Here is a 23,756-nt window from a genome sequence, read left to right as displayed (position 1 = left end):
TTTGGAGATTTACTTACCTGGATGAATGAGCATGCATCAAGACCTATCCATAGAGTCCTGAGTTCAATTCCACCTGAGTTCAAACCTGCCTTTCTGTGTGCAGTTTGCATGTGGGTTCTCTCCGAGTACTTCAGCTTTCTCCCACAGTCCAAGGACATGCAGTTAGTGGGGGTATGTTAATTGGAAGCTCTAAATTGCCCATAGGTGTGAATGGAGGTGTGAATATGAGTGCGAATGGTTGTCTTTGTCTATGTGTTAGCCCTGAGACAGACTGGCGACCTGTCCAGGCTGTACCCTGCCTCTCACCCCAAGACAGCTGGGATAAGTTCCAGCCCCCCCTGAGAAGGATAAGTGCCAGAGAATGGATGCATCTAAAAATGTTTTAATTGCTTTAAAGTTTGGCATTTAAACACTGCAGTCTACAAGCATTGAACCTCTTTATGAGATAGCCTCAAGTGGCCTCCCAAGGAACTATAGTTAATTAATTGGCTTAATTTTTCATCCCTGGAGGTTGCAGTTTGGTGCGCAACAATCTTTATATGGGTGGTATACGTCAAAGTAACATCCACATAAATCTCAGGACCCAAGGCTTCGCAGCAGAACATTGCATTGTAGCAAGATGATCGATGTTATTCACTTCGCCTGTCAGCAGTTTCATTGTTGTGGCTGATCGGAATAAATGTTAGAACAGAATAAGATTAGGATGACCTAGCAACATTTACCAGTGAGAGTTTTGTGGGAACCTGGTTTGTTCTGATGTGGAAGGGAGTCAATCCCATTAAATCCCCAGCTTCAAACCGAGTGTTTACACATCTGAATCTATGTGCTTCAATCTTTATTGAAAACTAACACAAGTAAGAACAGGGGCTTTAGCGGAGCAATTCTGCATGACATCTGGCTTGTTTTGTCACAGAAATCAGCCTCTGTGGGTTTATGTTGTTCTCATTACCTGGCATTGTTTTTGATGCTGGCTCTTTGTTTTAGATGAAGAGTTACATTTTCCAAATTAAAAAAAGTAAACAAGCCTTTCACAAACATTTAAATGTTTCCCAGAGCAGATTAAAGCAGTTTGTTCTTTTTTTCCCTCAGTGAGCTCTCAGGTTAGTGTAGCTCTGGTGGGATCAGCCGCAGTTTGAAGGAAAGCGAGCCGTAAGCGAGGTCGTGCAGAGGTGCTTTCAAGGGAGGTGTAGAGTTTCCAAATAGCTACAGAGCTCCAGAAGGGACGTGAGGTGGACCACAGGTTAGATTTTTACAAGCAGAAAAAAAAAAGAAAAGGTTTTCAATGCTATGCAGTACATGTACCTCAATGAAACTTAATCTGTGCTGCACCAGTTGTGTGGGGAAATGACACTGAGACATTATATGCACAGACATACAGTAGTTTATATACTGTATGACTTTAAGGACATGTTATAGATTTATGAGCTTTTATTTATATATTAAAGAGACAAACTTGTAACCCTTTAGGTGGCTTCTCTAACAAACACACAACTGTAAATAACACACCTTTAGTCCTCAAATGGTATTAATAGCTCGTTTAAGAAAGAAAAAAAAGAGTACATACTGAATACACTACATATAAAAAAGAAAAAATGTTTGCTTAAAGAAACGTCAAACCTGTGTGCTTTGAATTACAAGTGAGTTGAACTGTATGTAGGTATCCAAGAAAAGAGAGTGGCGATGTATAGAAGGCTTGAGTAGTATCAATTATAACAGTTTAAACTCCCAACGGTATGAATTTCAGTACTTGAAAAAACAGAACCCCCTAATGTTAATGTATCACAGTTGATGTATGCAGTTTTTGTGAGTTTGAGACTTTACATCATTGGTATCATTTCTTGGATGTAGCAAATATGATACAAATTAAAACATATATGAAAATTAATATTTAATTGGGTTTAAAAGAACTTGTTAAGATGCTACGTTTGAATGCTTCAGTTTAAAAAAAAAAGCTATTTTCTGTCAATTTCATGATTCAGGCTTTATTAAAATGGTGTGGAAAAACTGTATTGTGGCACTGGAGCAGTTTCCACTGGTCCGACAGGAAGCTGAGCTCAGTGAGCTGGGAAAAAGTGAGACTGCGAGTAGTTATTTGTAAAAGGAAAATGATTCAGTCCCATTTGGATCAATTTTGGATTGAATCATGATGATAACAGTAAGTCAACACAACACAAAGCTATGCTGCAATAGGCTCAGGCTCCTGTGGGTCTTAACATGTTGCACAGAGCATTTGTTCAGCACTCACCTCTTTCCATTCACTGCGTGTGTATATATAACACTAATCCACGCTGTTAACTTTTGTCTTCTCGTTCGAATAGTATGTTTTTTGTCCTCATCTCTCTATGCACTCTTTCCACCCCTTTCTTTTTCCCTTTACCTCTCAATCCAGCCATAGTAGACCGCTGGCAGAGGTCCCCTCCTGTTAAAAAGAAAGTGAACTAAGTATACCTAGAAGCCTTTTTATTGTACTAATGCACTGGTTATAACATTTGTATGATATAGCCTCTATCTTTCATTCTCTCCATCCATCTGTCCAATTTAGTAGCCTAACATGGATGTCACTGGACAAGTTCTGACAGTTTGTTGGTCTGGGGCTTTCAGGTATATATTATAACAATATGCCAAAATCTTCCCAGGAGTAGATGTCTCAGCATATTCTCCCCAAGGTCAGATCATATAATGTTCCGAGAAAATGCTAAAAATCTCAAGAGCTACATTGCAGAGACTAGAAACCTTGGTTTGCATGTTAAATTATAAAGTTCATGACAGAACAATTAGAAAAAAAGACAAGTACGAACAAGTATGCCTTTTTTGGAAGGGTTGCTAAGCCTCTTTTCTCAGAAAAGAACACGGTAGCACAACTAAGGTTTGCAAAGCTGCGTCGAAACAAAGCACAAGATTTCTGGAACAATGTCCTTTGGACAGACAAGACCAAAGTGGAGATGATGCACAAAGCCACATTTGGAGAAAAGCCAGCATATCAGCACAAACATGTCATACTGACTGTAAAGCACAATGGTGGAAGGGTGATGGTCTTGGGGACCTTAAACTCTGTTTACCAAATTATTTAACAAACAAACGTGAGGCCATCTGTCCAAGCTAAGGTTTGGCATTCCAACAGCACAGTGATCCCAAGCACAACAGCAATCTACAACACAATGGCTGATTTCAGTCCATCACACTGAAGTCCAGACTTCATCCAGATTGAAATGCTGTGATAGGAACTTAATTCCTCCAAAATAATATGAGAGACTGATAAAGTCAGTCAGAAAATGATTATTTCTAGGTGTTGCTGTTAAAGTTGGTTCTAAAAGTTACTGAATCATGGTTGTTCCAAATGTCATTAGACCTTCTTCATGCCTCGCTGGCTTACAACATCTGAGGCAGCAGAGATGGGAGAAGGAAACTATTGTCTAGTTTCAGTGAAGCAAAAAATCATACAGGCAGCAGAATTGACTGTGTAAATAATGCTTGACATTGATAAAATAAAAAATAACTTGTTAAACCAACTAGGATTTTTTTAAGTTATGCCCATTTATTTTATATGTCTATTGCAATAACTAAGCCAGTGTGCACACTTCTTATGGATACTTCCTGTGGATGCTTTCAAGGCAGGACTGTACATAACAGAATCAAGAGCAGGTTTTCCAGGTTCAGTTAACTAGATTCCTGAACTGTATTTTGTTTTTTAGGTACACAGTTTGAGTTAAAAAGTTGAGAATGGCAATGATGACTTAAAAAATGATGCATTTTCCCCACATAACTGCACGCAAGAGCTGCTGTGCTGTCCCTGTAATTGCCAGCAATACAATCTTTGTCTTTTAATGGTTTACAAATCTGACAACAACAAGAATACACGAGGTCCCAGCAAGGAATGGAAACAGAGTTGTGGGGGACGTAGAGTAGATTTGTATGTGAAATCACAGTAAGGATGGCTGCATCTGTCAGTGAGTGCACCACTTGGGTCCTGACTGAAATATGTTAATAAGTTCATGCCCTGAAATTTGGCATGAACACTCGTGGGCTCTAGAGGATGATTGTTACTGACATTTTCCTTTAAAACCACCGAAGCCTTTGACTTGGGTGGTTTTAATCAAATGTGTCAACAACATTTGGATGATTTTTCATTAAATTTTAGAGGCTTTAATTTCTCCTTGGGTTTTTCATTACATCTCAGTTTTTACACCCCCCATAACTTGTCTTCCAGTCCAGGAACCTAGAAAAATGCCACACTAAGATGATGGACATGGATTAGCACTCTAACTGTGAGATGTACGGTTATAGGATCTACATCTCAACTCACCCACCCAAATAACAACCACCGGGTGGAGAAGAGCTCGATTTTCTGCCTCTAAAGCCACAAGTATCGCCTCCACTTCAGACAAGCATGAGTGACTGACCTAAAGACCAAAGACAAAAACAAAAAAATTCATGACTACTTACAGCGGCATATTTTACTTTCACAGAGAAGTTGTAGAAAATAGAATAAGAACTTACAGAAACTTGGATGAAGTTCCACTCCTTTAACAGACACCTGGCGTTGTCTCCCATTAGATCTGGGACGATGTCCAACTCCTGTGAATGAGAGATACCCTCATGTTAAATATTCAGCTGATGTATCTTGCTTGACTGATAAGATTTAAGGTAGGTCCACCAGTGCCAAGGTCCTAATGCATTTCATATAGAATGACTGATCGACTCCAACGCTCAAAGGTCAAGAGGCTTCTGGTTTTTGTTTCAGCCACTATTTCAGTCATCTGTTGCGAGAGTACATCCACCTGCTTTTCTGCCATGAATCATTCTATGATTACAGAAAAAGGTTATTAAAAAAAGGAAAAGATTTGTGCCTAAAGATCACATAACTGAGTGGCTTATTTCCATTAACTGCAGTCAGAAACTTATTAGAACAAATGAGACAGGGTAAAAAAGAAACTATTTCTGGGCTTCTTATACTTCTGAACTGGCAGAAAAATTCTGTCATACGCAAAAAACGGGAACAGCAATCATACGTAAGCCAACTTAAATTTCATTATGCTGCAAATTGAGTTGAAGCCGACATGCAGCCAAGAACTGTAAAAGCCTTTTTACTTAGAGAAATGAGACATTTACGTTCTGATCTTTTAATTTTGGCTCTGGCACACAAATAAAATGAGGCAACTGGATAGCCCACAATGTCCATTTTGAATTCATTTTTGTTGTTTTCCCTTAAAAATATAACCTGTTACTATAGTGTCAAACATTCAGGAAATAAACACAGAAATAAACATTCAAAATCTATGTTTGGCATTGAGATGTCACTGTTCTCCTCATTAAAGTAACTGAAAGTAAATGAGAATGTGAAATGGTTATGGGAACCATATGCTCAATGGTTAATTGTTCTTGAAAGATAACTGCCCCCAGCTTCAGGAGGAAAATCTTTTTGGTCCGACATGCCGATTTGCAGGGTTCTAAAAAAAATCTGACATGATCTAAAACAGGTTGGCCATGAAATCGCAGAGTAGACGTGTTTATTTTAGTTTAGGCCTAGAGAGCCAAGAAGCCACAGAACCCCAAACACCAAAAAGACCAGTTAAACAAACCAGAGACATACGGTTAATACGGAATTTAAAAGTGTTAAGAAACTATTCTCATTTTTATACAAATAATAAGGCATATCATACACATAAACACACAAACACACACACATACATATATATACACATACATCTATATATATAAACACAACTAGCTGAGATGCACCGTGTATTCTGACACCTGTATTCTACAGTATCTAGTCTGTTGGATCAGACCACATGCTTGACTTCCGATATGCATCAGTGAGCCTTGGCTGCCCATGAGCCTGTCACTGGTTCACCACTATTCCTTTAAACAACAAGATGGTGACCACAGAATTGCTCAGTTCCAAGATTTAAAAGAGGAATCCAACTTTTATGAATAAAACGGACTCCATCTTGTATTAATACCTGAATTGTTTTTTTTTTTCCTGTAAGGTACAAAAAGAACAAGGTACTCAGACTTACAATGTGAATTATTTTACAAAGCTTTTACTTTGTAACATTATTGACTGGTTATTTTTACTGTCTTTATGATACTTATGTCCAATTCTTACATAATTTTTTGTTTAAGAATAATACATTATTTATTATTTGTCTCATATGTCCAAAGTGACTTGTATCACATACTCTTATCATTTTCTTTTCTTAAACAAAGTTTATGTGCTTAAAGTCCAGATTCCAGCATGGAAGGTAATTATTATATCAGACACAGGTACTTACATATACATATACATATTTAAGCTTGTGTTTGCATCAAGATGAAACATTAACAACAGCTGCAAGCTACAAATACTGCTGACAGTATGAATATGGTACGTTTATTAAAGCTACCAGACACTTTGGCCCTAAAATATATTCAAAGATCAATCATCTAGTCTAAAAAAAACAACTTGTTGGCAAATTGCAAGCAAAGCTTAGAACCCATTATTTAAAACTATCTGTGGCTGACAGCCAAAAAAAGCACATTTGCTGGCACACTGTCTGTCCAATCATACTACTTGTTTTCTGTCTAAATGACAAATTCTCTTGAGTTGAAAGTAATTATCAAAAACCTTCACTAAGCTGATATGGATCTGAGGATTCCCTTTGATGTGCACAGCATATTAAAATAACAACATGTGTCAAGATTAAACGATACCAGGGGGAAGAAAGAGGAGATAATTTGATTTGAAAAAAAAAGTTTAATGTGTTTTTTCCTCCCATAAAACATCTACTTGTCTGTGTCAGTCTTTGTTTCGATTTTACTCCAATCAAATACTGAAAATGTGTTTTTAATAAAACAAGAAAGCAATTGTCGGGTATTTAATGACACTGTTCAATGCAGAGTAATTTTCTTGGAAGAGGTTAAGGTTTTTATCACAATGTTAACTTTTTTCAGTGTATTTAGATGTGGTCACTTGAAGGAACCAAACACTGGATATACTAGACACAAAAATATTTGTTTCATATTTAGTAAAGTAGGTTAACCTCCTAGGACCTGGTGTCCCCATATGTGGACATCACATTTTGGGTTGTCTAGACCAAAATACAAAATTTTGCTCTACAAGGGCCTGATATCCACTTACGAGGACGTTATACTGCCACTGTTCTATCAAAATTTAAAACGAACATCCTCATATGTGGATCTAATTTTTCTCGGAAACAAAAATCAGGTAAAAAAAAAAAAAAAGAAAGTAATTATTTGCTTTTACATTCATCAGGTCCCAATCAGCCCAAATAGCAAAGAGAAATTAAAAATGCATGCCATGAAAGAGTTTGGGTGTTAGGAGGTTAAACAAAGGCATGTGTGCGCTGCATATCATGTCAATGACAGTATTTAGTATTTATAATGATAAAACCGCTACATTGTTTGGCCAAAATAACCACACTAGTGTTCACCAATCCAATGTCACAAACGTGGGTAAATGTTAGTATGGAAAACAATATCTGGGAATTTAAGAGCAAGTGCTTCTCTTAAGGTTTTAAACATATTCACACATTGGTGGTGGTACGGTATTTTTAGGAGTTAACATGAGAGAATCTTCTTTTATACATTTTTTTAGAAATTTAAAAAGGAATATTTCACTCCACAACTGAATGCACATAATTGTCCTGTGTCCCTGAATAAAACATATACACTGTATGCAGACTGTTTGAGTCTACCCAGTTTTGCATCTGTAGAGATATCAATCCTTTTCCTGAATTTAATTTTGAAAAACTCAGCAACAATGTCTCTTTTCAGAGCTCGTGGCTCATAAAAATCTGAACATTGCAATGAGCAAGTTCATGGGAGAATTATTTTTCATACTACCTACAGCCACCACAGCTAGATAAGACTGTGGCTCAGGTGTGGGGTACACTGCAAGTGTTTACATTCTATCACACCGTCACAACCACAAGCTTCTCGTCATGGTTAGGTGCACGCTTCATTCTTCACTCTTTGGTTTCCACATGAGATTACTCACATCAAGGTTTATCACAAGGTACCACTGAGCTCCATTATATTTAAGAGATGCTCAGTTTTGGACATCTCTACAGCCAGTAAAACTGGGCAACTAACACTTAAAACAAATCTAGAAAGACAGATAGCACCACAGGCCAGTGGAAAATCAGTAAATGTGATTTTTGAGGTGAACCGGCCCTTTAAACTGCATCAAATTGATCTCTTAGATAATATCCTGCTGAAAGAATCTCTAATCATATTTTTACTTGCACGGTCTTTGTCTCTTGTGCACACATGCTGCCAAATCATCCACCTGCACACACATATCCCACTTATCCCTGTATTAGATTCAGGCAATGGCACTGGGACAAAGCTAATTCTTCATCTTCCGCTTCTTCCACTTGCCTTTCATCTCCCCCATTTTTCTTCCTCCCTCACATACTCCCTGAAAAGGATGTATCTGGTTCCGAACACGTGTTCCGGAAAAAAACACAGCCTCACCGGCCACCTAAGTACAGACTGGAATAGCTCTAATCAGCCGATCCAAGGAGGAGAAAACATGACCCCAAATCCATCTCTGGGGCCCATTCCAGCACCAGACAGCAAGATCCGCTCGTTCTGACACCAGCTAAGGAGGGACTTGGAGCAAGTTTAAAGGAGGATGAACAGTTTGGATCACTGACAAATATGGAATTATGACTTGCAGCTTGCTGTGCCACTGCACTCCATTGTCTGCAGTAATGCCCAGCGAATATCTATACTACATCAAAAAATACAGGAAAAACATTACTAAACATGTATAGATGTGTAATAACTGATGGATGTGAAATTTCAGTGTATAATAAACACTATGAAAATACATTTGATGTAAATACACACGATTCATAGTGTAAGAGAACTGATGAGTCAACTCTTCTTCTTCAACTGCTTAAAGCACGCATGGATTATTTTATCCTAAAAAACTACTATTTTTTTCATTCCCAGCTGCTGCAACTCTGACAATGTGGGATTGTAGAGCCATAATTATTTGCTTATGTGGCAGAGATGGAAATCATCTCAAACCCTGCGATGTAATACCAATACAGTACTTCACTCATGATACAATATAATTGGGATTTTTAACATTCTGTGATATTCGAGTATTGAAAAAACATATATTTCTACTTGTCAATATCCGTTTTATCCAATAAGATACATTTATTTCACTTCCGTTATTTTTTTTGCTACAAAATGATATTGTGAACCATATCAGTCTGATATCAGTGTGTGTCTGAAAGGGGTAAAGCTGGCAATTACCTGTAGCCTGTTTATGATAATATTGCAATTAATTGTGATACATTTTTGAAAGTCACAAATTTGTTGTAGTCTAGTCCAATCATCTTTCTCCTGGCCTTCTTCAGTTCAATCAGCGTTCACACTGTGTACTTAAAATCTCACTGCGCGTCTGCCATTTTTTTGCCCTCAGCACCCGTTTTGCTCTATAGTTATGTAACTAGAATACCATATTATATTTTACAAGTATTCATACTTTTTAAAATTATACTTTTTTTTCCATCTTTCTCTTGCTTTAAACAAAATATATTTTATACTAAATTCTTTGTAGATTTGGAATCATAGTGTATTTTGGTTTCATGTAATTGAATGTTGTAAATTTGTTTGTGTATTGGGAATGTAAAAGCCACAAGAGACAAGGGTTGAAAATTAGCAGCAGCTCTAAACTGTGCAGAAACTAATGACCGCAGATCAGTTTCATGCTCAAAACTGGAATATGTGAAAGTGCATTGCCTCTTTTAAATAAATAAATGAATTGAAACCTACTTTGCTGCATCAATTTTTCCCGCAACACTATTTTGTGCTATTTTAACAAAAAAGACAACGTATGGTACGCAGACAATGTAGACTATTTTTAAATTGAGTTAATTAACTCTTGCTTGCTAAGAAGCAAGAGTTTACATTTCTAATTTATTAGGCAACAATTATTTGTTTTCAAATCAACAGTCGTCCATTGCAATTGTTAATTTAACGTGTTTGTTGGGATCAAATAAGTCAGCTACTTAAACTGACCACTTTGTTAGATATATCTGTTCAATTGTTTGTTCAATTGTTCAAATTTACTGGGTGACATATCTAGTCATCCAATAAAATGGAAGCCAGTCGGTGTAGTCAGTTCAATAAAACATGTGGACATGGTCAAATCGGCCCACCAAAGTTCAAATTGAGCTTGAATCTGGCATAGTGGTTTGTGAAGCAATTGGATTAAAGCAGCAGAAGACCACACCAGGTGGGACTTCTGCCAGCTAAGAGCAGAAAACTGCTAATAATCGAAGAATGGAAAAACACTGTGTTCTAGTGGTAGGGTCAGAATTTGATGTAAACAGCATGAAAGCATGGATCTATCCTCAATTGGATCAACAGCTCAGGCATAGGGATATTTTCTAAGTACAATTTGTGTCCCTTAGTTCCACCTGAGCACTGCTTAAATGACACAGCTGAGCATCGTCGCTGTCCGTGTCCATCCCTTTATGACCAAGGTGTACCCATCTCCTGATGGTTGCTTCCAGCAGAATAATGGACAAAGCTCAAAAAGTCTCCAACTGGTTTCTTGAACATGACAATAAGTTCTCTGTAGTCAAATGGTCTCCACAGTCACCAGATCTCTCTGGTGGAGAAGCAGTTTCTCATTAGTAATGTGAAGCTGACAAATAATTTGCATTACTGTCAGACCTGCTGACAGACCAATAACAGTCATCAGTGGCTATATGCAGACAACACATCCTGATAATTAATAATAAATAGGTTACTGTTTATAGGCAAGAAAAAGCAGCGAATAACCGACGATACAGTTCGAAATATTTGGCTTTTTTAACAGGTAAGGCTAATCAACTTTTTACTTTTTATCCCTGAATATCACTGCTGCCGAAGACAAGCAATAAGTTGAGTTCACCGTCAAAGTCTTCAAAAATTCATCTGAACTCATTGAATTGTTTTGTACAATAAACAAACTAAAATTGTTTTATGCTCATTTGCAAACTATGCCTATTAGTACAACAATGTTTAAAATGTTTAAAATGGTTGACTGTAGGTTTATTACAGTTGTTTCCTACTGGATATCCCTCTAACTGGATACTAAGAACAGTTTATTTTGATTAAAAGTAATTTGCCACATTTGTTTATTTGCCTTCTTTTCAAAATCCAGGTTGTTTGAGTTACTTGTTACGTGGCTTCCTCTAAGGAAACCCAACGGTTGTTGAGGTAAGAGGTGAGTAAATCATATTTGGAGCCTCTATGTGGTCTGTGCTGTCAGATGTCCCAGACTGTCACTCTTTTCTGTTTTGCACATGGACACTTTACTCATTGTCTATCAGGAACAATTTTACAAATTAAATAGAGTATGTTTGCTATATGGACTGAAGGCAACGTGGGAATTTGATGTGCCCACAAAGTGACTACAAGTTAAGGAGAAGGGGCATCTGCTCTCCTGCGTGCAGAGTCAGAGGAGGAGGCTGGGGCTGTGGGGAGGAAAGTTGCAGGGTGTGGAAGTCCCAGACAGGCTCCATTAGAGGTGTGACCACAAATGGCAAGTTTCACCACTGGGCCACCCAAGTGGAGCTCGCATAGAGTTTATGGGGAGATTTGAGGTATATGACAGGAGACGGATACGGGTGAGATAGAGGAAAACATAATGGTAAACTGGTGAGGCTCTACAGTTTTGTTGTCATCACAAACAACACTTGAATTAGCTGTTACTGCCCCGTACGTACCATATCCAGAGCTCCAACAGCCTTCCGAAGAGCATCTGCCAGGTTCACAGCTTCTGCCAATCCACCTGTGATAACGCATGCTGATCGTGATAAAGTCTCTGAAAGAGAAGACGTGTGATTTTAAAAACTCCTCCACATAAACAAAAAATGGCAAAACTCTTGGCACATTACAAGAGGTACACTTGAAAAATTAGCATGACTGCACCACAACCTGGCTTGCCTGGAAATTAATTAGGATTTGAGATTGAATATAAATTATCAAAACAGCATTGACTTAATAGTAGCTACAAAAAAACAATCGGTACAGTTATCAGTGATGTGTAGTAAAATATACATCACTGATCATTTTTTCTCGAGAGTTATTTCTGTAAATTTACATCTTTGTTGTCAGTTTGTGTGGGAAAACGTAGCTTATAGACACCCAGACCCTCAGCTACCCTCCATCACCCACCGGACATGGATAAGCAGCAGTTACAAATAGGCGGCAGTCAGAGAGAGACTCGCCCCCAGCTTTTTGCCATTCCTGTGGGGAAATGTGGACTGACAAGCAAATCGACAGCTTTAGGTTTCACAATCAAACAAGTCTTCACTACAACAAACCAAGCCCTCACTTTTGCAGATATTGTACTAATTTCTCATCTCCTTCCCTCATTTGTAAAGAAAAGCAGAAGATACCTGAAATCCTCTACTTGAGTTGTCTGAATCAAACTGCACTAAAATAAGGTAGGATCCATACACTTTGCCATAGTTTCAAAACAAGAAAATAAACTTACTCAAAGTCAAAGTTCTTTCCTCAGTATGAAAATGAAAGATACACTTGCAAACTTGTTCTACTTTAAAAGCTTATCAGGAGAGGCGAGCACCAAATGTAATACATAGCTAATTATGACATTACACGCTGACACAATACTGCGCTTCTTCAGCTGACACTTATGTTTAGTAGTAATATGCAGTGCTCCCTTATTCGCAAGGGTCTGCCAGCCCGGGGCAAACAACATATTACTTATATTGCACGCTCAAAATGCTAAAAATAGCTATAAAAATAGCACTGTAGACAAAGCCTGATTCCTACTTTTCATAGTTATGACAATTAATTTATAGAAAAAAGTATTTGTGAAGTTTTATTATTTTTCCTGAATTCATTAAAGTTAAAGCTAACAAATACTGAACAGCAGCAAGTCCAACATGACTACCTCAACTTGACTTTTATCTTAATTTTAGTGATGGCAAACAGCGTCACCTACTGTGTTGTGGGTGCTTTGAGGATTCAAAGTAGGACTACAAATCAAAATTAAAAGTCCATGGATAGAAATAACACAATTTCCCTGTGACATTCATCCCATTGCACACTACTGCTGCAGCAAAAAAAAGTAAGACTAAATATATTGTTGTTATTTGAAAGCCTTCTGTAGAGTAGCCATAAATGTTCAAACAAACACACACACACTCTGTGGTGGCTCTATGCAATCACACAGAAATGCAAACACAAATTGAAGCTCTCGTCCGTTTCTTGTACTGACAGATATGAGAACTTTTTTCCACGTCCTTTCTAAAAATCAAACAATGAATTCATTCACTTCAGAGGCTCTGAGAATAATCACTTATGTCATCATCAAACAGGTACTTGTTGGTCCAGGTGCTGGCGGGGTGAAATATAGTGCTGTGTTTATTTCCATTTCTCTGATTATGATAGTCTCCCTTGTCCTGACTTGCTTTCTATAGTACTCACTGACTGTGTAAATCCACAGTGTTCATCCCAGGCTAAACAATACTACAAAGAATTTCTTCCTTTGAAAACAATAGCCTATTTTAATTCAATGTCACCTATTCACAACTCCAGACCACACAAAAAGAATGTAGACACTCCTACACTGCTTATTTCTGACCATTTAACCTGTGTGAGAAGACCTAGTGGAAACAACCATTCATGTGTACCTGTCAGCATACACATTTTATATAAGTAAGAGGATGAAAAACTATTGTACTTTGTACTGTACATACAGGAAGTTCTATGAAAGCATATCCACAAAAGAAACTCACCTTTGATAATGGACTCTGCGGCAGCCAAATCCCGTTTGTAGGTCACCTGGAGGACAAAATAACTTGGGTTTATCCAGTCAGTTTACCCAAATGAGAGAAAGGAACGTTTTATTTATGGAGATCTGTGCACATTGTTTCAGTTTTATGTGCAGAGATTTTCAGATATCTGCTCCCAGAAACTCGCTGGAATCTTATCTGTGAGCTACACTGACAATTGAGCTGATTATGTTGCTTTTTAAAGGTTTTCTCAGATTATTAGAAATATTCTCCGAGTAAAATTAATGTGTTCATCAAATACAAAACAAGCCATACATGTGTTTTTCCAAAAACAACAACAACCCGTTTAGCTTCAATCAATGATTTGGACCTCAGATTTGGACTTTCCTCCAGTTTTTATGTCATGATGCACTTTCACATCTCTAAAGATTATTCAAATGAGACAATATGATAGTAACTCTGTAACTTCCAGTGGAATAAGCAGCATTTTAAGTATTTAGAAAATTAATTTGACTGAAGAAGATAGCACTTCTGTTAGTTTGCCATAGAATATGTTCCTACTTTGAAAGTAAAACTGAGGTGCTCAAACAACACCACAAATGTATCCCTTGTGCAAAAACAATATCATCTGAGACTACACTCTGTTTTGTAATGCATTATCTCACAGTTTCATAACACGATTTAGTTTTTGACTCCATAAATATTCAAACTACCTGCTAAAAAAAAGGGTTAGCGATCCATCGTAACTCTGACTCAGTGGGTCACTGTTGTGCTGCTTTGAGCACCGCAAAGTAAATTCAACCTGTTATAATGGAGCAGAGCCTTCAGCATGTAAAACCAAATTGCCTTCATATCAAGTTAACATTACGTCTAACTAAAAAAAACACGCGTCATTAAGAATGGATCATACAGAAAACTGAGAAGAAAACGTTAATACAGTAGTTAGCCTAATTTCTATATGCTTATCCTGGATGTCACAGTCAATTTATGTGTGTTTCCTTTTTTGCCAGCACCCACAAACTTTCAATTCATGATTTATCTTTACTCATTTGATAAATCAGTGGCGTGCAGTTGTGCTAGCCAAAATGTCACAAAATCCTCGATCCCAAACCCAAAGCAGGCCCCTGGCGAGCTCACCTTCCACAGTGTTGGCGGACCCTCAATGAGCTTGGCATTGGTGCCACAGTACTGCAGAGCCAGATGGAGACACTCTGTGCCAAACTCGAAGTCTGACTCACTGCACTGCAGAGGGGACACAAGAGAGAGCAGATGCTGTGGACGGTCGCTGACACCAGTGTATTTCCATCAAACTCAGCGGAATGAAGGTACCACCACAGTGTATGCTCTGCTTCACATAAAATATGTTCTTACTAACAGATTTTTACAAACGTTTGAAAATGTTCTGTTTTGTAATCCTCCTTTTACCACAATCTGAGTTGAGTAACAGGACGATTACTCATATTTAAAGAGCCAGTAAAGGACAAGCAGAAACCTCAGGGTTGAAAAATGAATCCAACACATAAATGTCAAAAACTGCAATTCCTCCAGCTGGACACTTGAGGCTGCCTGACTTAGTTCCCATAAACTACCAGGTTAAAATGCCCAACTTTAGAGCAGAAATAAGCAGGTTTACAGGTAGGTATGGGTAGTTTCCTACTTCATAACATTTCATTAAGAATATTTCAGTGAGTAAATTATAACTCACCAGTCTGAATGTTGTTAAGGTCTCTATTTTTGTTAGATAAGGGTGTGGACCACTTTGATTAACAGTCGTACCCACAACTCTCAGCCTGTGTTTGTGGTGCTGGGGCCTTTGGAAGCTTTCTTAATTGAATTAATATAGTGTGCTTTGAAGTAGAGAGCATCCAAATAGTATGTGCTCGAATCTTGCACCAATTAGCAGGTACTGTCAGCAGCAAAATATGGTCATCTCTACCTTAAAAAAAAAAAAAACCCACGGCATTGTTAAAACACACACTTATCCAGTCCTTTGATGAAGTCATCATGGCTACATCCATCTTTTAGACATAATCTATAGTAGAGGGGCTAAAAATATTAGATTCATGCCTTTGTTGTGAAATCTCAGACAGTGACTGCCAAAACCGTTTTCACCATGCCAGCTAATATCAGAATTATACCAGACAAGAGCCATTTTCAAGCAGTCTTTGTGAAAAGCAGCCCATGCAGAAAGCAAACAGCATTACTTTTCTTCATTGATCCAATCTTCAACACCTACAGTAAAACAAATGTTGCCTAAATCAAAACAAAAAGCTTGAAGAGCAACCACTGAGTGGCTTAATCAATCACTTGTTGTATTGTTTGGAGTTTTAAATCATATGTGCTGCCAGAGAGAAATATCTTGTCTTGGGACATCAAAAACACATCCAAACTGTTTATCCTCTGAGGAACGTGAAGAATTAATTAACTCAGTAAATTTCACATCAGCCAGAAAATTTGATTTTTGGCTTCTACTATTGTTCCCAGTATTTGTGGACATGTGGTCATTATACCTTGAGATGCTTGTCCATGGCCTATGGGGAACCTAAACTTGATTATACCAATTACCAAAATCATAATAAACAACCCCCTGGAGACATTTCATTTCCAACCCAAATTTCCTAGAGATTTTACATGTAGTTGTTGAGAAAGTTCATTGTGCACCAAATTCTTAAACTAGCGAACTAAATGATGACTTCTACGATTTCTACGCTAAGCAGAAGCACCAAATGTGAAACAGTTCTTATAGATACTTCTTGCGTTGACTCTTTTTATTGGTTTGAAAGATTTTAGTTAACTTAGTGCACCTGTGTTTAAGAATTATCTTACATTTTTATTACTAAAAGACTTCAGGTACAATCTAATTTATTATGTACTGCTGGTATGATGTGCAAATTGCTAAATAAGGTACTTCTTTCCTCTGGGCGCTCCTCAGATAAGTTGGCTTTGTGCAACACAGGTTAGACGTTCAGCTGAAAAGATTTCCATATCTGGAGCCTTTTATTTCACTCTCCATACTGTGACAATGTTTACACAGTAAAGGTTTCATAAAACAAAGCTGCCGTCACCACATTTTTCAACGGATGCTTCACAGGACGTTGTTTTCTTTGGCTAATGCGCTCTTGGAATTGTAACCCTCTTATCTTTCTGAAATAAGATTTAAAATGTGTAACACTGGTTTCATCAGGTTCATAAGACATTTTCCCACATTGTTGTGGGAGATGTGAAATGTTTTATTTGCTGCTGAAGATGTGGTGTACAGAGGTTTTAGAGGAGCTTTTTTTTGGTTATTTTGTCGAGGTTAAAAGGTTAGCAGGCTCTGAGGTTTTCGCCTGAAAGAAATTCCTATAACAATAAATTAATTGTTAAAGGAATGACCAAAATTGTACGTCTCACAACTGTATCTTTTTTACACTGCAGTGTAAGGACTTCAAAAACTGGTGGATCTTAAAAGTAACCTAGTGAATCGGGTTTTTTGGTTTGAGTTTTATAGTTTAGGGATTTTTTGTTTGCAATTCAACTTAGCTTCCAGAGAGATTTTGCCTCTTTCAGTTTAGTTTTCATTGTTTTGAAAGACTTTAGCTTTAGTTTTACTCTTATATGTTACAGCGTGAGTTTTAGTTTAGGTTGCAGTATACACTACATGGAAAAAAGCATTGGCCATCTACACATTACGCCTACAGAAGCTGCTTGACAATGGAAACCCATGCCTTGAAGGTCCCTGCACACAGTTTTATGCTGATGTTAATACCAGTGTAGGATAGGATCTCTGCAATTACAGTGTTACCAAAGTCTTTTATTCCCTGTATGCTTCAGCACTCAGTCACTCTGTAACTCTATGTGGTCTGTCACTTCACTTACACAATATATTACAGTACCACACTCAGATTTCATGAACTCTGTAGACCAGTGGTTCCCAAACTTTTTTTGCTAGGCCCCCCTTGGTTTTACAATAAAAATGTTCGCGCCCCCTCACCGCCTAAACACCCACCACCCGCACAAACACATCCTCCAACCACACACACCCATATTTTGTTTTCAAACTCCATTGTGGTTTATTTCACACCTCAACCATTTAGTAAACAATTAAGCAGATACAAGTAAACTGCAATAAATTAGAGGTAGTAATAAAATACATTACTAACTCTTACAATACGTCCACACCTACATGGGTATTTTTAAAAACGCAGCTGTTTGGGTCTTTCGTCCACACGTAAACGGCGTTTCGAATCACTGAAAACTGAGATTTTTTAAAACTCATTTTTTGCGTTTACGTGTGGACGAGGAATACAGAGTTCGTCACGCAACGTCAAAGGTGTGTGCCTTTTTTCACGTCACGCTGTGCGCCACGTTATTGTTTACATGAGATGAATTGCAGAATGGCAGATAGAGACAAAATACTGTTAATCTGACTATCTGCAGGTTTTATATACACATGCAGTTACTGTTCCTCCAGACTGCATGGCTAGGTGACTGAATGTATACACCTGCAGCAATGGGACTGAAAAGACCTGAATTCAGAGATTAATAGGTGTGCCCCTGTAATTTTGTCCATGTAGTGTAGTTTTCAGCGGCACAATTTAAGTGTCTGAAAACATGGATTACATTAAAAATGACCGATTCACAGTAATGTAAAGGTCACAGTTGCAATAAAGATAATCACTAAAGCCTCCTCCGGATGGTTTTCTTGTTTTGACCAAATTGACCGAGACTAAAACTCAAGTCATTGTCTATACATACATTTAATTTTAATTAGCTATCTTAAGAACACAGTACTGTTTTACTTAGTTTTTATTATTTCAGTTTAAAAAATAAAAAGTTTAGCTTTAATTAGGCAAAAAAGACCTTGGGTTATAGCAAAGAGTTGCTTAAGAACACATCCAGCAGATACGAACCAACATTAAACAGCACTGAATAACAATATCAACTCCAAGGAAAATACTTCCATATTTAGCTGCTAAATTCTTCACTAACTGTGTCTGCTTGCTGTTTGGGTCAAAGCAGGTAGAGTGCAATGGGTTTATATGAGCTTTTTTTGCTGTCTGTTGCTGGAAACTATGCTGATTAGAGCAATTAGACTAATGTTCTAGTGTTTTTATGTCCTTGTTACTCTGTGTCATTTCCCTCCCTAAACTCATTCGAGTTAATTTTACCAATGAATATTTTATTTGTGCTTTGCTGGCTCCATTTCTGAAGATCACATGCAAGTTTGGATTGAGGCGATGAGGTTTTCTCTATTACAAAGACAAATTCAGGCTACCTGAGATTATAGCAGGGTAATATTTTATCAAGCTATAATAGAGAGGGGAGTCTTTTATATCTGGGACCATGGAACTGCAGAGAGAACTTACAGCAGAAATATGCTCTTGGTTTTGTGGTAATTTAACCTTTAGCATTTTCTCCTGGTACAAAGGCTCTTGCTGGGGACTGGATAAAGTGTCCTCCCTTTTGTCTTTTCAGCCCTGAGTTCTTCTGCTTTCAATAGATGTCAAGCTACAAATGAGCAGCTCTAGAGATTTTTCATGTGCATGTCCTAGAGTCTTAACCTGACAGATACCTTACACTTTCCCTTCTTTTGAAAAGTTTGAAAAGGAGGCGAGGGGGACGCAATCTTACTCGACCTCCTTCTCCAGTGTGCCTTGAAAATACTGCAGAAAAGTGAGCTCATTTTCTGAGAAGGCCAAAGCCAACAGGCCTCTCAGAGCAATCTGAAGATCCATGTGTGCCAGGAGTAAAAATAACTGCAGACACACGGCGCTCCAATTTAAGGCATACTTAACGTCTTAGCTCAAAGTTTGCCGTGCCCTTGAAAAAAGTGGCTATCGGAAGAACTATCTAATGAAGTAAAGGTTGAAATAGCCAACTGGAAGCGTCTGAAAAATAAATAAGGTCAACTTCATCGACTTAAGTTTCACATTTCGTTGGCCCACTACGTTTTAGCAATAAACTTCTGCTTTCAGAGAACAATTAACGCATTTACAGTTTACGTCAGCGTATAATTCTTTCCATTTTTCAGGTACACATAGTAAAACACCCTATACATGCGAGAACATTAATCTGAATCCACCTAGACGTTCCGTGTAATTTCAGTCCTATGTTACCATTTTTCCAACTTAGCCTTTGTTCACTTTTGTTCCACAAACTAATCTTCTGCACTGTGGCAGAATATAATCGTGTGTGATTTCTTTCCTAGATGCAGATGAGGCCAAGAGAAAGTGATAGCACCCATGCCACAAGCTCTTCAGAGTGAAACCCTGCAGGTTCTGGCATATCAGCTGAACCATGAAGGACTATAAGGGTCTGTTATGATGTATGGGAATCATAAAGCCCTTTGTCATCCAACTCATGTAAGCTTTAGTGCATAAATCTCAATCTGTCATTTTAGAAGATTTCCCAGATGGTTTTTAGTAATTATTTGACACCACAAATAAGTCACACATGCCTGCAGGACTTAACCATCTATCCTGTGATATGTTTATACAAAATTTATACAAAAATGTACTTTTACTTTTTTCATCTCAGGCAACAAGCTCCGACTGCGAGCATAGAAGGACCACTACTTTCTATTTACATGCAGCAGCAAATCAAAAGGAAGTTTCTTAAAAGGTAGGGGAACCCACAGGAAAATCAATGAGGTTGGATTAAGGAAATTTCTATTGTTATTTATAAAGTTGCGACAATTCTGTGGCATCAAGTAATATTTTCTCTGGTTGAAAATACCATTGTACTAACAGCTAAAATTAATCTTTAGCAAAACAGTCTAAGGACCTTGGAAAGAAAAGTGTCTAGACTTCTTCAGATTTCTTGAAGACGTTTCATCTCTCATCCAAGAAGCTTCTTCAGCTCTAAGAGCAATTGGTAAAGAGTCCCAGATTTTAAGCCCTATGGGAGTGTCCCCCGAGAGGGTCATGGACCCCCTATTGATCCTCTACCACACACAAGCCAAGGTCTGAAGATCACAATCAACCAGGGTTTCGAGTGAACCCACTGTGAAGTCTAGCCCCACCCTATCATGTGATTTCCTGAGGTCAACAGGCCCAGGATGTGAGTGGACATTAAGGGGTCTGAGCAGGGATCTCAAAACTGGATTATAGATGGCGGACAGTTGGTGTCATAAACCACCGCCTCTGTTCAAAGATGGCCGTTCACAGTGGACATAGATGGCTTCTTTCACTCGTCTTTCAAACTATATTTCTTCTCTGTCCAAAATGTGAACGTTGTGTATGAAGTACAAGGTGGAAAAACAAAGACCAAAACTGAAAGAGATAAACTGTGGTTAAACATCAATATTTAAACTGATGTGTACCCTCAGTCACCTTTGAAAGTGGGGTGAGGAGCCAGCCTTCACAGAAAAGAGCCAAATATGGTGAAAAAGGCACACAGTTACAGACGCTCTGTCCTGAAAGGAATTACAAAACAAACTACAAGAAAAAGAAAAGCTCAAATCCAGCTTGTTTTTCCACCTCCCACACTTGACCAATCAATGTGTGAAGTGGGTGTTACAGAAATGGTCGCACACAGACCTGTGTTTACAGCAAGACTTGACAGCCAAGTATTTCGTTTTTTTCTTTTTGTAAACTGAAATCTTAGCTAAATACAGAATGTCAGGTTTCTTTTTATCGTGCATATAACTGCATCAAACCAGAAAGACCCAAAACAAGATGCCTCAAACAGCCCATTTGTTTGTTAAAGATACATCAGAGTATAGGTCCTACCCTCTGATAGGCCTGAGAGATGACATCATATGTAAATCCTTGAGGCATCTCGCTGGCTCTGTACTTGGCTCTCTCCAAAGAGTGGTCTAGGTAGCCCTCGGATGTGGTGGCGATTACTGTGGAAACAAGAGGTCGGATAGCTCCCGCTGCCTGTTTGGACAAAAGACAAAGCATTTAGGTTAACGTATTTGTGCTCAATAGTTCACAAGGACAGAATGTATAAGAGAAAAAAGAGAACAAGAAAAGCTCTGTAAACAATGAAGTCAGTCCCAAACTATCTTCAAAAGAACATGAAATAATTTCATGCTATAAAAGCAGTGTTATCTTGAGCTCTGGAATGTAATTTCACAGTTAGCATGCATATGTATGGAACATTTCTGCATACATATATACCTGACTGCCATAAAGCTCGCTGTAAAAACTATCACAGATGCTTCTAACAATTTTTAATAGTTTTTGAAGGGAGACTAGAGAAAAAACAAAAAGCCTTTTACGAGAAAGCATACTGGGAGCACACTGATACATATCTATCAACATATTCATGCAAAAATACACAGAAAAATTAAAATATCTAGACAGGAAAATCCTCAATAAGACAAGGATCACATTTGCTTCCAAACACATAAGTAAGGCACAATTAAATCCAAATATTTAAGGTAAATGTCGTGAATAAGTACATTCACATGTACACATATTTATGAAGCGCTGATTAGAGTTGGAATGTTCTTATAGTCATTAGACACACTCAAGGGAACCAAAAATATTCACACAAGGCAGTGTGCAATGAGCTGATGGTGCCACAAATCAGTCTGACCAAATACTGTGTGACTATACAGTTCTACAGAACAGAGAGAGGAACAGACAGAAACACTTAAAAGAGGAAAATCAGAGTTTTTCTATCACATGCAGTTACCTTACATCAAAGCAAAACTCTATAGTGAGTTAATGTCAACGCTTTAGTATAACTTTTGCCCTTTATGATCAAAGTGTGACCTTTAAAACAATATTACTAAACATGTACATGAATCATGAAATATTACTATACAAGTAGTAAACTGGCCTTCACTTCAGATATTTTTTCATCAAATAATTCTGATTATTTTTCAGCCAAGAGTGAAAATTTCGAGGACAGAACATTTCCTTGATCACATGAGCTGGCAGCTTCACAGTAACAATAAATCCATCGTAACCAGAACAGCCAGAGTACGCACTACACACTCTGCACTTCCTCCCTTGGATATTTAAAATAATAACAACTTCTGAGATAATATTTTCATCTCTCTGTGGCAGATTGAAGACAGACTCCAGGAGTAGGCATTCAGCAAGCCTGTGTGGAAGAAACAAATGAAAGGAAAGCAAACATGTGTTTCTGCATGTTACACACGCTGTTAGAATCAAAATTAATCTGTTACGTTTTAGTAGAGACAGGCTTTCTATCATGAGCGTGGACACAGGCAGGATAATGAAGACCAGATCGCCCGCTGTGAATGCACGTCACATAGCACGCATGGACTCTCAGAAACACCACAAATGTTTGACCTGTGTAAAGGAGCGCTTGCTTTTTTCATAACCTGTGTGACCTCTCTCAGTTTGGGTTCTTCAATCATGACTCATAATGCAGCTAATCTGTGAGTTTCTTCATCAACGAGGCCGTGGCTTCGGCCTAAATGTTTTCTGCGTGTTACCAGTGACATAAACACCACCGCCAAGAGCAATGGAGCTGTCGGTCTCATAAACAGTTTATGAGAAGATGGATTCATCTGGTTTTAAAGGGGTGAGTGAAAGGTGCAATCAAAAACACTTTGGTTTTTCTTTGACGGGAGAACTTGAACTTCTTGTATTTTAGTGTGTGGCTAACTTTCTTGTACTCCTCACAGAAAAATAAAACAGCAGGATGTCTGATGTGTTTACACCATGTGCTTTAATTGGCCTTCTCTGGTTTTCTGCTAAAGCACAAGAAAAAATGAAGTATGCACTAAAGTTGCAATTTCATTTAGGTACGCTTTCCAAGCGTGAGGAACGAGTGGCTTTCGTGGTTTTTCCTCTTTTTGCAGGAGGATTAAGATCTTTCTCTCTCCTGTGATGAAAACAGAGGTTTCCTGAAGACGTACCAGATTTTTCATGATATGACAATTTCTGAGATTTAAATACACAACTATGCACCAGCAAAGTGAAACTTGTCGAAAGAAATCTGTGTGTTTTAACTTACTATAAAGATTATTTAATTTATTCTGACTTTATTCTGCCTTTTACTATATATATATATATA

General features: G+C 38.0%; 1 protein-coding gene across 1 annotated transcript in view; it reads right to left on the bottom strand.

The window, feature by feature from the left end:
• Positions 1 to 23,756, bottom strand: part of crppa (CDP-L-ribitol pyrophosphorylase A) — a 48,576-nt gene that overhangs the window by 19,631 nt on the left and 5,189 nt on the right. Inside the window, exons 3-8 of the mRNA XM_005739249.1 lie at positions 21,488 to 21,637; positions 14,913 to 15,017; positions 13,779 to 13,824; positions 11,739 to 11,836; positions 4,498 to 4,575; positions 4,308 to 4,400 (exon numbers count right to left, since the gene is read on the bottom strand). Of these exons, the coding sequence (XP_005739306.1) occupies positions 4,308 to 4,400; positions 4,498 to 4,575; positions 11,739 to 11,836; positions 13,779 to 13,824; positions 14,913 to 15,017; positions 21,488 to 21,637 (570 nt within the window). The remainder of the gene's footprint in view (positions 1 to 4,307; positions 4,401 to 4,497; positions 4,576 to 11,738; positions 11,837 to 13,778; positions 13,825 to 14,912; positions 15,018 to 21,487; positions 21,638 to 23,756) is intronic.

The sequence above is a fragment of the Pundamilia nyererei genome, unplaced genomic scaffold, assembly GCF_000239375.1.
Source record: "Pundamilia nyererei isolate P.nyererei 1_Seehausen unplaced genomic scaffold, PunNye1.0 scaffold00090, whole genome shotgun sequence".
Classification (NCBI taxonomy): Eukaryota; Metazoa; Chordata; class Actinopteri; order Cichliformes; family Cichlidae; genus Pundamilia; species Pundamilia nyererei.
The sequence above is the reverse complement of the archived record's forward strand: the minus strand, read 5'-3'. Positions and strand labels throughout refer to the sequence as shown.